Source organism: Microcaecilia unicolor, chromosome 5, assembly GCF_901765095.1.
Source record: "Microcaecilia unicolor chromosome 5, aMicUni1.1, whole genome shotgun sequence".
NCBI classification, from domain to species: Eukaryota; Metazoa; Chordata; class Amphibia; order Gymnophiona; family Siphonopidae; genus Microcaecilia; species Microcaecilia unicolor.
The window spans coordinates 160,551,106-160,564,930 of NC_044035.1; the positions used below are offsets into that span (position 1 = coordinate 160,551,106).

Consider the following 13,825-nt stretch of genomic DNA (forward strand, 5'->3'; position numbering starts at 1 on the left):
CAGCTTATTTGGGGGAATCTATTAACCAGCAACAGCCAAACTGCATTTCAAGATGTCAATTCCGGTGGGACGGCCACCCTATGCAGAAGTAAAGGCCGCCGTTCTGGAGTGGGCAGGCTGCATCCAAGAGGCCTACTGGCAGCAGTTTTGGAAGGGGTCTCTGCAAGTTAAAGAGACACCCCCTCCCCCCGGAGTTTCTTCTTAAGGAAGTGATGTGGAGATAACTGCAACTGGAAGGCAAGACGGGCCCGGAGATAGCAAGAGACATCTTCCAGGCGTAGTTCCTTGAAGGGCTACTCCTGTTTATTAAACAGTGGGTGAGGTGGCACCCTAAACTGACCCCAGAGAGTGCTGTAGAAGCGGCCAAAACCTTCTGCCAAGTACAGCCAGAGTCTGAACTCTACCAGGAAAAGAAGCGAGCTGGGACTCCTGGGATGAAAAGAGAAAAGGCTGGATTGGACAACCCGAGGGACCAGAAAACCACCTTCCAGCTCGGGGTCCTCAAGGAAGGGGTCAGAGTGATGGAAGCCCTCATCCCCATTAACACACTGCACACCTCTGACCCGGTTGCAGGATCCTTACTCCTCCATCTGTTTCAGGTGTGGGGGGAAGGCGTCATATAGCCAGGGACTTCTAGGATCTAGCTGAAGAAAACCCATGGATATGAATATAGTATCTACACACAGTTGCAATGTGGATGCTTTTCATCCAGAGAGCAGAAACTGTGTATTATAATTGAGTTGTAAGGGCACTAGTAGACTCTGGCAATTTCAAGATGCTCGTTTGGAGAAAAATACTCCCCCGACTGCAATTGAACTGTGAGCAGAATGTGACATTGGCATGTGTACATGGTGACCAGAGGCATATCCTACAGCTCAATATCCTTTAAAGTACCAGTAGGGCAAGCTCTGCTGGAAGTAGCAGTCTTGCCCTTGCTATCCTACCCAGTAGTTCTGGGTCGAGATTTTTCAAAGTTTGGAGCCATCTGGGCCCAGCTGTCACTGGCCCAAAGAAGGAGGAGGAGTCTTTCCCTGAGATCTTCCCACTGGAAGATCCTGACTTGTATATCGAAAGCCCAGAAACTGCCAAAATCTCGCTGTCAGTGGCGGTTGGAGAAACTGCATTGTTCTCTGAATTTAGAAGCTTCAGTGGATGGAGATCCAGAGCCAGGTGAAGACAGCAATCTGGACACCCCAGACCTATTAGATAGTCTGCTCGAGTGGAGTAGCGAATGAACCAAAGAGAACTTTAAAAGAGCCCAGTCAGAGAATAAGCCCCTTAGAGCAGCACAAGCTAGGGCTGTGACAGTAGATTGGAATCCCATGGGCAACCAAGACCCCTCTAAGATGACCTTCCCGTATTTCACAATAAAGAATGACTTGCGGTGATCAAGGGAACCCTGGAGTAGGAGGAGGAGGTAGAGCAAACTGTTAGTCCTGCATCCCTATCTTAGGCAGGTCATGAAATTAGCCCACAGATACCTGTTAGCATAAACGCTACCTTATAAAAGAGTGCCTAGTACATTTGCATGCAAAAATGCCAATTAAGGTGCCACTTAGCTGTGCAAGAAACACATAAGTGCACACACCCAGATATAGAATTGCCCTTCACACTATTTATGTGATTGTTCCTGGCCCTTCCTTCCCATCAACGACTACATACAAAAATTCTCCATTCTACATGAGTCACAATCGGGCTTCCGTCCAGCCCACAGCACAGAAACTGTCCTACTCACCCTAACATCCTAATTCAGACAAGAAATTGCATTTGGAAACAGCATCCTCCTTCTACAATTTGACTTATCCAGTGCATTTGACATGGTAGATCACAACATACTAACCAAATTATTGGACAAACTTGGAATCGGCGGTAACAGTATTAACTGGATAAAAGGATTCATCACCTCAAGATCCTATCAAATTAAATCACCCACTGATATCTCATCCCCTGGTCACCTATCTGCAGAGTACCTCAAGGATCCCCTTTATTGCTGATACTCTTCAATCTAATGATGATCCCACTAGCCAAAGCCCTATTCAGACATGGTCTAAACCCTTTCATTTATGCTGATGATGTTACTTTATCATTCCCTTTAAATCAAACCTAACAGAAATCTCTGATAGAATATCCATGGGCATGAACATCTTAACCTCCTGGGCCAACGCCTTTAGGATGAAATTGAACAAAGAAAAAACACAGTGGGTGAGGTGGCACCCTAAACTGACCCCAGAGAGTGCTGTAGAAGCGGCCAAAACCTTCTGCCAAGTACAGCCAGAGTCTGAACTCTACCAGGAAAAGAAGCGAGCTGGGACTCCTGGGATGAAAGAGAAAAGGCTGGATTGGACAACCCGAGGGACCAGAAACCACCTTCCAGCTCGGGGTCCTCAAGGAAGGGGTCAGAGTGATGGAAGCCCTCATCCCCATTAACACACTGCACACCTCTGACCCGGTTGCAGGATCCTTACTCCTCCATCTGTTTCAGGTGTGGGGGGAAGGCGTCATATAGCCAGGGACTTCTAGGATCTAGCTGAAGAAACCATGGATATGAATATAGTATCTACACACAGTTGCAATGTGGATGCTTTTCATCCAGAGAGCAGAAACTGTGTATTATAAATTGAGTTGTAAGGGCACTAGTAGACTCTGGCAATTTCAAGATGCTCGTTTGGAGAAAAATACTCCCCCCGACTGCAATTGAACTGTGAGCAGAATGTGACATTGGCATGTGTACATGGTGACCAGAGGCAGTATCCTACAGCTCAAATATCCTTTAAAGTACCAGTAGGGCAAGCTCTGCTGGAAGTAGCAGTCTTGCCCTTGCTATCCTACCCAGTAGTTCTGGGTCGAGATTTTTCAAAGTTTGGAGCCATCTGGGCCCAGCTGATCACTGGCCCAAAGAAGGAGGAGGAGTCTTTCCCTGAGATCTTCCCACTGGAAGATCCTGACTTGTATATCGAAAGCCCAGAAACTGCCAAAATCTCGCTGTCAGTGGCGGTTGGAGAAAACTGCATTGTTCTCTGAATTTAGAAGCTTCAGTGGATGGAGATCCAGAGCCAGGTGAAGACAGCAATCTGGACACCCCAGACCTATTAGATAGTCTGCTCAAGTGGAGTAGCGAATGAACCAAAGAGAACTTTAAAAGAGCCCAGTCAGAGAATAAGCCCCTTAGAGCAGCACAAGCTAGGGCTGTGACAGTAGATTGGAATCCCATGGGCAACCAAGACCCCTCTAAGATGACCTTCCCGTATTTCACAATAAAGAATGACTTGCGGTGATCAAGGGAACCCTGGAGTAGGAGGAGGAGGTAGAGCAAACTGTTAGTCCTGCATCCCTATCTTAGGCAGGTCATGAAATTAGCCCACAGATACCTGTTAGCATAAACGCTACCTTATAAAAGAGTGCCTAGTACATTTGCATGCAAAAATGCCAATTAAGGTGCCACTTAGCTGTGCAAGAAACACATAAGTGCACACACCCAGATATAGAATTGCCCTTCACACTATTTATGTGATTGTTCCTGGCCCTTCCTTCCCATCAACGACTACATACAAAAATTCTCCATTCTACATGAGTCACAATCGGGCTTCCGTCCAGCCCACAGCACAGAAAACTGTCCTACTCACCCTAACATCCTAATTCAGACAAGAAATTGCATTGGAAACAGCATCCTCCTTCTACAATTTGACTTATCCAGTGCATTTGACATGGTAGATCACAACATACTAACCAAATTATTGGACAAACTGGAATCGGCGGTAACAGTATTAACTGGATAAAAGGATTCATCACCTCAAGATCCTATCAAATTAAATCACCCACTGATATCTCATCCCCCTGGTCACCTATCTGCAGAGTACCTCAAGGATCCCCTTTATTGCTGATACTCTTCAATCTAATGATGATCCCACTAGCCAAAGCCCTATTCAGACATGGTCTAAAACCCTTTCATTTATGCTGATGATGTTACTTTATTCATTCCCTTTAAATCAAACCTAACAGAAATCTCTGATAGAATATCCATGGGCATGAACATCTTAACCTCCTGGGCCAACGCCTTTAGGATGAAATTGAACAAAGAAAAAACACAGTGGGTGAGGTGGCACCCTAAACTGACCCCAGAGAGTGCTGTAGAAGCGGCCAAACCTTCTGCCAAGTACAGCCAGAGTCTGAACTCTACCAGGAAAAAGAAGCGAGCTGGGACTCCTGGGATGAAAAGAGAAAAGGCTGGATTGGACAACCCGAGGGACCAGAAACCACCTTCCAGCTCGGGGTCCTCAAGGAAGGGGTCAGAGTGATGGAAGCCTTTCATCTCAGCACTCCACAATTCCCCCATCGAATCTCACCATCTACGGCACTACAATCCCCATTTCTGAAAACCTGAAATCCTTGGAGGTGACACTAGACAGCCACATCTCCCTCAACAATCACGCCACATCCACCACAAAGAAAATGTTCACAATGATGTGGATATTGAAATGCGTAAAACTAGATCTACCCCAGAAAACATTCCAGGATTTAGTGCAATCCACGGTACTTACCCATGCTGATTTACTGCAACAGTATTTTCTTAGGCTGCAAAGCCTATATCCTAAAAAAACTTCAGACCGCTCAAAATACTTACTTCTTATCAGCAGCAAGTCTAATCTTTGGCAGATCACGTTTTGAGAGTGCAACTCCTCTCCGAGCAAGACTGCACTGGCTCCCAATCAAAGAACGTATCAATTTCAAAGCCCAGACTTTAATCCACAAGATAATACACGGAGAATCTCTGAACTATAAGATAATCTGGTCGACCTTCCAGCAAGAAAATGTTCTGTATCCTCATGAAAGTACCTCAGCCTGCACTACCCCAGCTGTAAAGGTCTCAAGTACAAAACTTATGGATCCAATTTCTCCTTCCTGGGCAGCCGTCTATGGGACACGCTCTCCTAGATCTATCGAGCAGATCCATGACCACCTACCATTCAGAAAAGCACTAAAAACCCACTCATTCAAACAAAGCCTACCCAAAGACCCAGATTAATCTCATGAACCCATCTACCTTACATATACTGAAGAGGGAAAACGACATTGACCCAGAATCTATCTCCACCTTACCCTCCTCTCTCTATCACCTGTCTGTACCTGCATACCCATCCATTTACTACCCATCCATCCTTCTATTATGTTATACTTAATTTCCTACTTTACATAACAAATTCTGTTTACCTATTACTATGTAAGCCGCATTGAGCCTGCTTTTAGTGGGAACGTGCGGAATACAAATATAATAAATAAATAAAATAAATCCTTTCCCCTATTCCCATGCTGTTTTTGTCCTAAGAGGCACCTGCACTCTTTATTCACTACCTTAAAATGCCATGACTGTGTTTATTGTGGCTTCTGAAATGTTGGTGGGTCTGTGGCTTTATGTAGTCAGCCTGCCTTTACCAGGAGCAAACAAAAGCTTTTTCCCAGCTGCTGGTGCCTCCAGGGCTTTGGCTGGCTTTGCAGTCAGTTGGAATGTATGATGGGCATTGTATTCGTTTGAGGGATAATGACAGTGGCGTCTCTTGACAGCTGGATTTCATTCTGCCAAAAGAGAAGGATTTAGAAATACTTCTCTTCCAACCCAATGGCTTTTCAGGAACAGACATGGAAAGGGAATCTGCTGTGTGCGCTTTGTGTTCTGGGTACCAGTGCATACTTGTCCTCTGCAAAAAAATACAGACCAGTGGAAAACTGGGATGCACAACTGTAATTCCAATTTGCAACATGTTCCTGGCTATGGAATTAATTTCTGTTCTAGCAATGTTCTGTTTATAAAATATTTTAACTACTCCCAATGGTGTTCTTGAAAGATAAATCTACTCTATCATAATTTGCTGTAGTACCTTCTTGAATGCTTTTTAGAAGTGATTTAAATGTACAGAACAGTGTTTATGGTCTTAGAAAATTGCCCAAGGAATATTCATGCATAAAATCAGGTTCTCAGAAAACATATAGGGTAATTCTGTAAATGGCACCTGTTTGGGGGGAAAAAAACCCACATGTAAGTTGTAGCATTTAAACACAGAACCTCCTCATTCTATAAAGTTGTGCACCCAACTTGATGCATAGCGTGCAAAATTCTGTACCCACGTTATATAATAATGTTAGTTATGCATGTAACATAATTGAATAATTAGAAGCAAATTGGCTGTATCAACTAATTATTAGCTCTAATTGGTTAATTGGCATTAATTAGCAGTTACGTAACTGACCTTAGTCGGTATTCTACAAAATATGTGTGCAATTTCCATAGTGTGCAACTGCAAGAGGGCATGGACCTAGGAGCGGCATGGGTGGATCGGGGACATGCTTGGCATGTTAGCACTTATCCCTGGATTCTCTATATTGTGCATGCCATGATAACATCAAGACTGGGTTACTGTAATGCTGGTCTGACTTCAAAGAGTCTGCACCAGTTCCAATTGATTCAGAATGTTGCAGCAAGACTAACAATGTGACAACATCACACAATCTTTGCAAAAATTTCTGTGGCTACCAGTACTATACAGGGCTAAGTTTTAAAACTCTATGTCTGATCTTCAAGCAGTGGTGTTCCTAGGGGGGGCTGACACCCGGGGCGGATCGCCGATGCGCCCCGCCCCCCGGGTGCAGCGCCCCCCCCCCCCCGGAACAGCATGATGCCCATCCCCCCGGCGAAAGAATTCCCGATCCCCGCGGAAAGAACCCCCCCCCCCCGGGTGCACGCCGGTGGGGGAGGGTGCCACGTGCCTGCCGGCTTTTCGTTTCATGCTCCCTCTGCCCCGGAACAGGAAGTAACCTGTTCTGGGGCAAAGGGAGCATGAAAACAAAGAGCCGGCAGGCGTGCGGCACCCCCCCCCCCAGCGGCATGCACCCGGGGCAGACCGCCCCCACCGCCCCCCCCCTTGATACGCCACTGTCTTCAAGGCCCCTTAAAGGAATGGCCCAGAGTACTTGAAGAACAGGATCATCCTCTATACACTTCCAAGTACACTAAGGTTCCCAAGGAGTATCCCTAACCACACCCTCTCCAAAGGACATTACATTGATGTGATACCCGCAAGCGAGCCTTCTCCGGAGAAGCCCCACACTCTGGAATGCATTCGCTGAAAGGCTTTGCTTAACACAAGACTATCTCTGCTTCAGGAAGCAGGTGAAAGCTTGACTGTTCAACCAAGCCTTAAATGGAAGAAGTAACTAACTTGTTACTCTCACACACATACACAAGAAGTGAAGTGGGCTGCACATACTGCAACAGGACATATTTATCCACGCCTATCCTAGCTGAGATCATATTTAAGCACCTCTCTGACTTCATGTGCAACTTTAACCCTCTTATTTTCTAACTCCTCTTATTCTCTTACCTATCTATGGGGTCCTTTCACAAAGCCACAGTAAAAAGTGGCCTGCGGTAGTGTGGGTACGTGTTTGGGTTCACGCTGGGTCACTTTTTACCGTGGATGGGAAAAAGGCCATTTTTAATGGGCCGGAAATTGGGTGCACAAAAATTAAAACTAGCACACGCCTATTTACGGCATGAGCCCTTACTGCCGGTCATTGACTTAGCGGTAAGGGCTCACGCACTACCCGTGTGGTAACCATGCACGTGTGCCAACATGGCTGCGCTGCCAATTACTGGCAGGAATGCTCCTGCAGTCGAAAATAGAAAAAATATTTTCTACTGCGGGATTCGGCATTCACCAAACTTGGGATTACCACTGGGTGCATGCACTACCTGATGGTAGTGCCGATTTGGCACGTGATCCCCACTCAGCCCGCCTGTCGGCTTTGTAAAATGGCCCCTATATGTTCCATTTCATACCCTGTGCTGTCTATTAAAATGTTTTATTACGTATTGTGTTGACATTATAAGTAGCATACTATGCCTTTGTATTGTTATCTGAATATTTTTACTCCTTTAATTGCCTATTGCTTATGTTTGATTTATTCTTACTGTACCCCACCTGAGTGAATTCCTTAAAAAGACAGTAAATAAATGAACATATGGCATCCATATTTGCACGCCCAAATTTGTGCACACACCAAAGATACATCCGCAATTAATTGAGTAACGAGCCCTTAACTGTCAACAATTGTGTGCTAACAACCAATAAATGAATTTTATTGAGATGAGTACTATCCTTTCAAATATTTTTTTGAAAACTATTGAAGAAGTACACGGACTATTAGTTTTCAGGAGTAAAGATTTAAATTGGAACTCTACAGCAGACTGGTTGGACTATTATATAAGAGAACGATTATTACCTTTGAGTAGGCGCTCATGAGATAGAGAACCATTATTGTTATTTTTTTGGTTATACCCGTTATTGCACAGCGTTGCACTCAGGGCGTAGCCAGACTTTGGCGGGAGGGGAGACCAGAGCCCAAGTGAGGGGGCACATTTTAGCCACCCCCCCCCCTGCACCACCGACCCTGCCACTTTTGACCCCGTCCTTTTTCGACCCCCCCTCCCGCCGTCTCCAACCCTCCCCCCACCAGGTACCTTTGCTGGTGGGGGTCCCCAACCCCCGCCAGCCGAAGTCCCCTTCAGCGCCAGTCTCTGAGTCCGGTGCGTTCGCTGATCTGGATTCTGTTTCTGTGAGTCCTGACGTCCTGCACGTAGGAACGTGCAGGACGTCAGGACTCACAGAAACAGAATCCAGATCAGCAACGCACCGGAGACCGGTGCTGAAGAGGACTTCTGCTGGCGGGGGTTGGGGATCCCTGCCAGCAAAGGTACATGACAGTGGCGGCGGGGGAGGGTTGGCGGCGGCGGGAGGGGGGGGGGTCAAATGTGGCGGGGGAGGGGCGGTGGCGGGGGGGGGGGCGAAAAGAGACAGTTGTGCCCTTCGGGCTTTATTATGCTTTTCAACTGTTACCACTCATTGGATGTGGGAGGGGGGCTGGATGAGAGCTCCATTTTATATACAAAATATTTTTTTCAATAAATTGAAAATTTTAGCAGTTCTCATCCGTTAGAGCTTCTTTATGAGCAAGGAAAATTTTTGTTTTGTGTTGTACTGTAGTTTTGTTCTGGGTTTTTGTTTTTTTGTTGGTTCCTAAAGTTAGGCAACAGGATTCAGAGCTAAGCCACAAATCTATAAAGGGTGCTCTCTCTTTATAGAATCGTGCTTGGTGCCAATTTTTTCCAGTCATGAATTTTTGAATGCCATTTATAGCCATTCCCTCCACATAGTATAGATCAGTGCTTCACAACCCAGTCTGATATAGAACTTGCATCTAAGCAATCTACACTTCCTAGAGTTAGGTATGCACTCTACACCAGCCATGAGCCAACATAATTCTCGTGCCTAAAGTTATGCGCGAAAACTGAGGAATTATGCTAGTATCCATAATGTAACAGGATCCACTAGAAGTACTTGGTCAGACAGAAGAGTAGCGTGATCAACACAGCTCTTCCAATAATACCAGTGGTGTTCCTAGGTTGGCTGCCACATGGGGCAGATGAACGCTGTGCCCCCCCCCCCCCCCGGTGTTTTCACCCCCAGTGAAATCACCCCTTCACAAATAATGACACCCCCCAGCGCATCACCTCCACCTCCTCCCCCAAGTGCATCGCTCTTAACCATCTGGGGGTGCAGGGAGCAGTTGCGCGGCTGTTGGCTCTGCCGGTTCTGCGCCCTGGAACAGGGAGTAATATCAGAAAGAGCAGGGAACCGGTGGAGCCACGCGGCTGCTCCCTGCACCTCCTGCAGTGTGCACCTGGGGCGGACTGCCCCCACCGCCCTGCCCTTGGTACGCAACTGAATAATACCAGGGAGCTGGAAAATGTCATATACACTTTATTACATGAATGAGATGGTACTAAAAATGTTGATTCGACGTGGCACCTTGTTTCAGCTAAAGCGCCTGCCTCAAGAATCTGTGTATATATGATAGAATCCAAAAGTAGCAAAGAATGCTTTGCAAAATTGCACAATTGGGTGCTCATATTTCAGCGCCACTTGCTCATGTGAACTTACAGATGACCTACATGCTCATGGGTAAGTGGACACTTAAGGGCCCTTTATTAAGGCGCGTAGGCAGCTACGCGCGTCCAATGCACATCAATTTGGAACTACCCACCTGGCTACCTTGTGCCCCGGGCGTTAATTCCAATTTTTTACATGTGTCCGATACATGCGGAAGAAAATATTTTTTTTTATTTTCTACCGCATGGCGCTAACCGGGTGGTAATCGGCAGTGTATGTACGCTGACGATTACCAGCCCAGTTAACATGTGAGACCTTACTGCTAAGTCAATGGGTAGCAGTAAGGTCTCAGGCCCAAAATGGACGCTCACTAATTTTTATTTTGTCGCACGTGCATTTTAGGCCAAAAAAAGGTCTTTTTTTTACAGGCGTGCTGGAAATGGACCTGCGCACATCCCAAACATGTGCCTACACCAGTACAACCCGCGCTTTCCCACTTGTTAGCAGGCTCAATTCGGCTACAATAAAACAAAAATTTACAAGATAGCACAAAATGGATAAAACATTTAAATATAGTATATATTCTGTGATATTCTGTTCTGTGATAGTGCGCATAAGTGGCATGGGGGAAATTTTATATATGGCACTGAACGTTAGGTGCTACTTCCACATTGAATTATCAGCGCGGTATTCATGCAGTGTGCACCAATGTGGCTACTACTACTACTATTAAACACGCTGCTGATTACCACCAGGAATGCCCCTCCCCCCCCCCCACGGTAGAAAATAGAAACATATTTTCTACTGCGGGAAACAGCGTGCGCCAGCTTAGAAACTACCACAGGGCGCTAGCGGTACCCGCACGTTAGCCCTACCACTGCTTAGTAAAAGGACCCCTAAATGATAAGACGCCCATAGGAATGTAATGGGCATCTTATCATTTAGCGCATACTAATCATTAGCGTACGCTAAATCCATTGGCGCTCTGTAGTAAAAGGACCGCCGAGTATTTAATTCAAAAATTAAATGTTTTTCTTGTAACAATTTCTATCTAAATTGCCTCCCCTACCATGAGGTATGAATCATCCTTAATCCCAAAGATTTCAAGTCATTAAAACTATAGTTAAGGACAGGCAAGGTTCTGTCTTTTTAAATTAATTTTGTGCTCCAGCATTCTAATATGAATTTGCCTCATAATTTGACCAATATATAATAACTTACACAGACATATAATGACATAACCACATTTTGTAAATAACAGAGAGATGATTAATAAAATATTGTTGACCTGTAGTTGGATGTTTGAAAATATCAGTATTGAATGAATTGGGGCAAACTGAGCATCGGCCAGATTGATAATGACATTTAGTATCAGCGGTAGAAAACAGACCTGAGTCCAGAGCAGCGGGTGGGAGAGTGTGCACAGTAGAGACCTGGATTATTCATATTCAAATAATGTTTTCAGGGCCAAATTGGTTTGAATACGAATATTCGGTACAGCTCTAGCACATATACATGCAGAGGGGCTTAGAAAGAATTCCATAAGCCATGCTCTGCATGCTTTTACCCCTTGTTTCTTCGTAGGAGGAGCTGAATTTCTATTTTATTTCTGCGGAAGCTACTTAGTTCCTGTCTTTTTTCAATACTCTTCTCTATGCATGGAAGAAATTGTAATTTGTTTTCATTTCATTTTTATGAATTTATTTATTTAGGGGATGTTTACTAAAGCTTAGCTCGAGTTATCTTCAGCAGGGCCCATAGGAATAAAAGGGCCCTGCTGCAGATTACTCAAGCTAAGCTTTAGTAAAAGACCCCCCTTAGTTTTTACTGAAATTTGGACATTTTTTTCAAGCCCTTTCAGAAAAGAATGTGTGTAAAATTTGCTTCAAGCTCATAAAATGTTTTAATATGTATAAATCAGCTTCATACACAATAATTCAGAGGTTTTATATGTATAGACATAATTTAGTGTACATTCTTTATGTGCATAAATTTTCTGATCTGAAATCACTGTATGACCACTGACTCTGTATGACCTTGGGCAAATTATTTTGGGGCTCGTTTTCGAAAGATAAAAACTTTTAAAAAGTGGCATAAATTGGCATTTGGATGTTTGCTTTCCAAAATGTTCAACTCGCTATTTTCGAAACCCATTTCTTTAAACGTTTTGCCACAGTTTTATTTCCTTCTTTGACTGGGTATAATAACAATAATAATTATAATCTGCTTGGAACTCTTTTGGGCAAAGTGTAATATAAATGCTCAAATTAAATGATATATATGGACTGATATAAGGTGGATTGGTACTTGTCAAATTTATCCCTATAAACTATCAGGATATTTTTAACAAGATATTCAGTGAACTTAACCTGATAAGTCCAACAATTGAATATTACCAGTTAAAGTTATCCAGATAGGTTTATCTGTAAACTTACAGGATAGTTGTTTTGGTGGCCTGATTTACCTAATTACATTTTTTTGGGGGGGGGAGGGAGTAGTTATCAACAGGAGCATTGCAAGCATCAAACGCGCCCTGTGCAACATGCCCCCAACTGATGCAGTGTGCTCGTGCCCAGCCTACTTTGGGGACATCAGTGCAAGGGAAGCCGGTTAGATGGCTTCCCTTGCACCTTGTTCGGCCGCATCGGCTGCACCTAGCTTGCTATAGACCTGTTATCAACAAGGACTACATTAACGTGTGTTATTTTACTGTTAAAGGCAAAGCAAAAGGAGTAGGAATGATCAGATGGATGAACGGATGGTCTATCACTGATTCTCCTGAAAAAGTCATCTACTAGCAAATCATTGATAGACCATCCCATTCATCCATCTGGTCATTCCCACTCCTTTTGGCTTTGCCTGGTACTTGTGGTTTATTTGGTTCTTCTAGTTTTGTGTTATTTTACTGTTAACAAGAGCAATTAGTAACTGGATCTCATTGCATAACATGGGACATCTTAACATTAGCCCATGCCCCTTAGCTTGGTAGTACTGATATACAGCACTACTCAGCTAAATTAAAACCCCAGCCCAGAACATGCAAAGTGCTGTCTCTTAACTAGATAAGTTTGGTGTGGCCCACGAGTAGACCAGACAAAATTTACCTGGTCAGCAGAGCAGAATTTTGAAAGGCCGAGATTTGTCTGTGTACCAGACAATCTTTTGAATGTCAGCCTCTGTTGCTCATTCTTCAGTCCAGGGTACTGATAGACAACTACGATGACTGCAGTATGTTACTGAATTGTACAAGTATGTTGGAATTTCTGTGGATAAAGGGTGCTGTGTAATCCAAACTTTCCTAAATTCATCAGTAGGAGAGAAAGAGGCAAATTGATATTCTAAAGAACATACAGTAGATAAGATCTCCAGGTTTATGTTATTTCTTCAGGTTTCCTTCGTACTGCCAAGGCAGTGCAGACTCTACCTGATTTTAGATGTCACCATTGGTAATATCCTTTCTTCCTATTACATGTTTTGCTGTAGAGGTTAGGCATTGAATTATTTGCTGAGAGAGAACCACTGTGGTGTTGCATAAAAATAAACCTAAAAATAAAAATGGAGGATCTAAAAAGCATCCTAACACCTCTTTTCCTCCCTCCAGTCTCCAGCTTTGACCTGGGCGAGCTCCCAAATTCACTAGACCTGATTGAGAGCAGGCTTGGGGAAGCAGAGCGCAGAAAGAGGCATGCCACAAAGGAGGATTACAACATGGAGGTGCTGCTGGCGGTAGATGATTCAATCGTGCGTTTCCATGGGAAGGAGCATGTGCAGAACTACGTCCTAACCCTTATGAACATAGTAAGGTTTTTAAAGAGTTTTATAGTTTTCCTTTAAAAAATTATTATTTATACAAACATAACAAACAGTAAGAAGGTTACATTTTG

At 44.3% G+C, this 13,825-nt stretch overlaps 1 protein-coding gene across 1 annotated transcript in view; it reads left to right on the forward strand.

Annotated features, from left to right (window-relative positions):
* ADAMTS14 (ADAM metallopeptidase with thrombospondin type 1 motif 14) overlaps nucleotides 1-13,825 on the forward strand; it is a 372,712-nt gene that overhangs the window by 50,144 nt on the left and 308,743 nt on the right. The window contains exon 5 of the mRNA XM_030204905.1: nucleotides 13,267-13,293. Within this exon, the coding sequence (XP_030060765.1) occupies nucleotides 13,267-13,293 (27 nt within the window). The remainder of the gene's footprint in view (nucleotides 1-13,266; nucleotides 13,294-13,825) is intronic.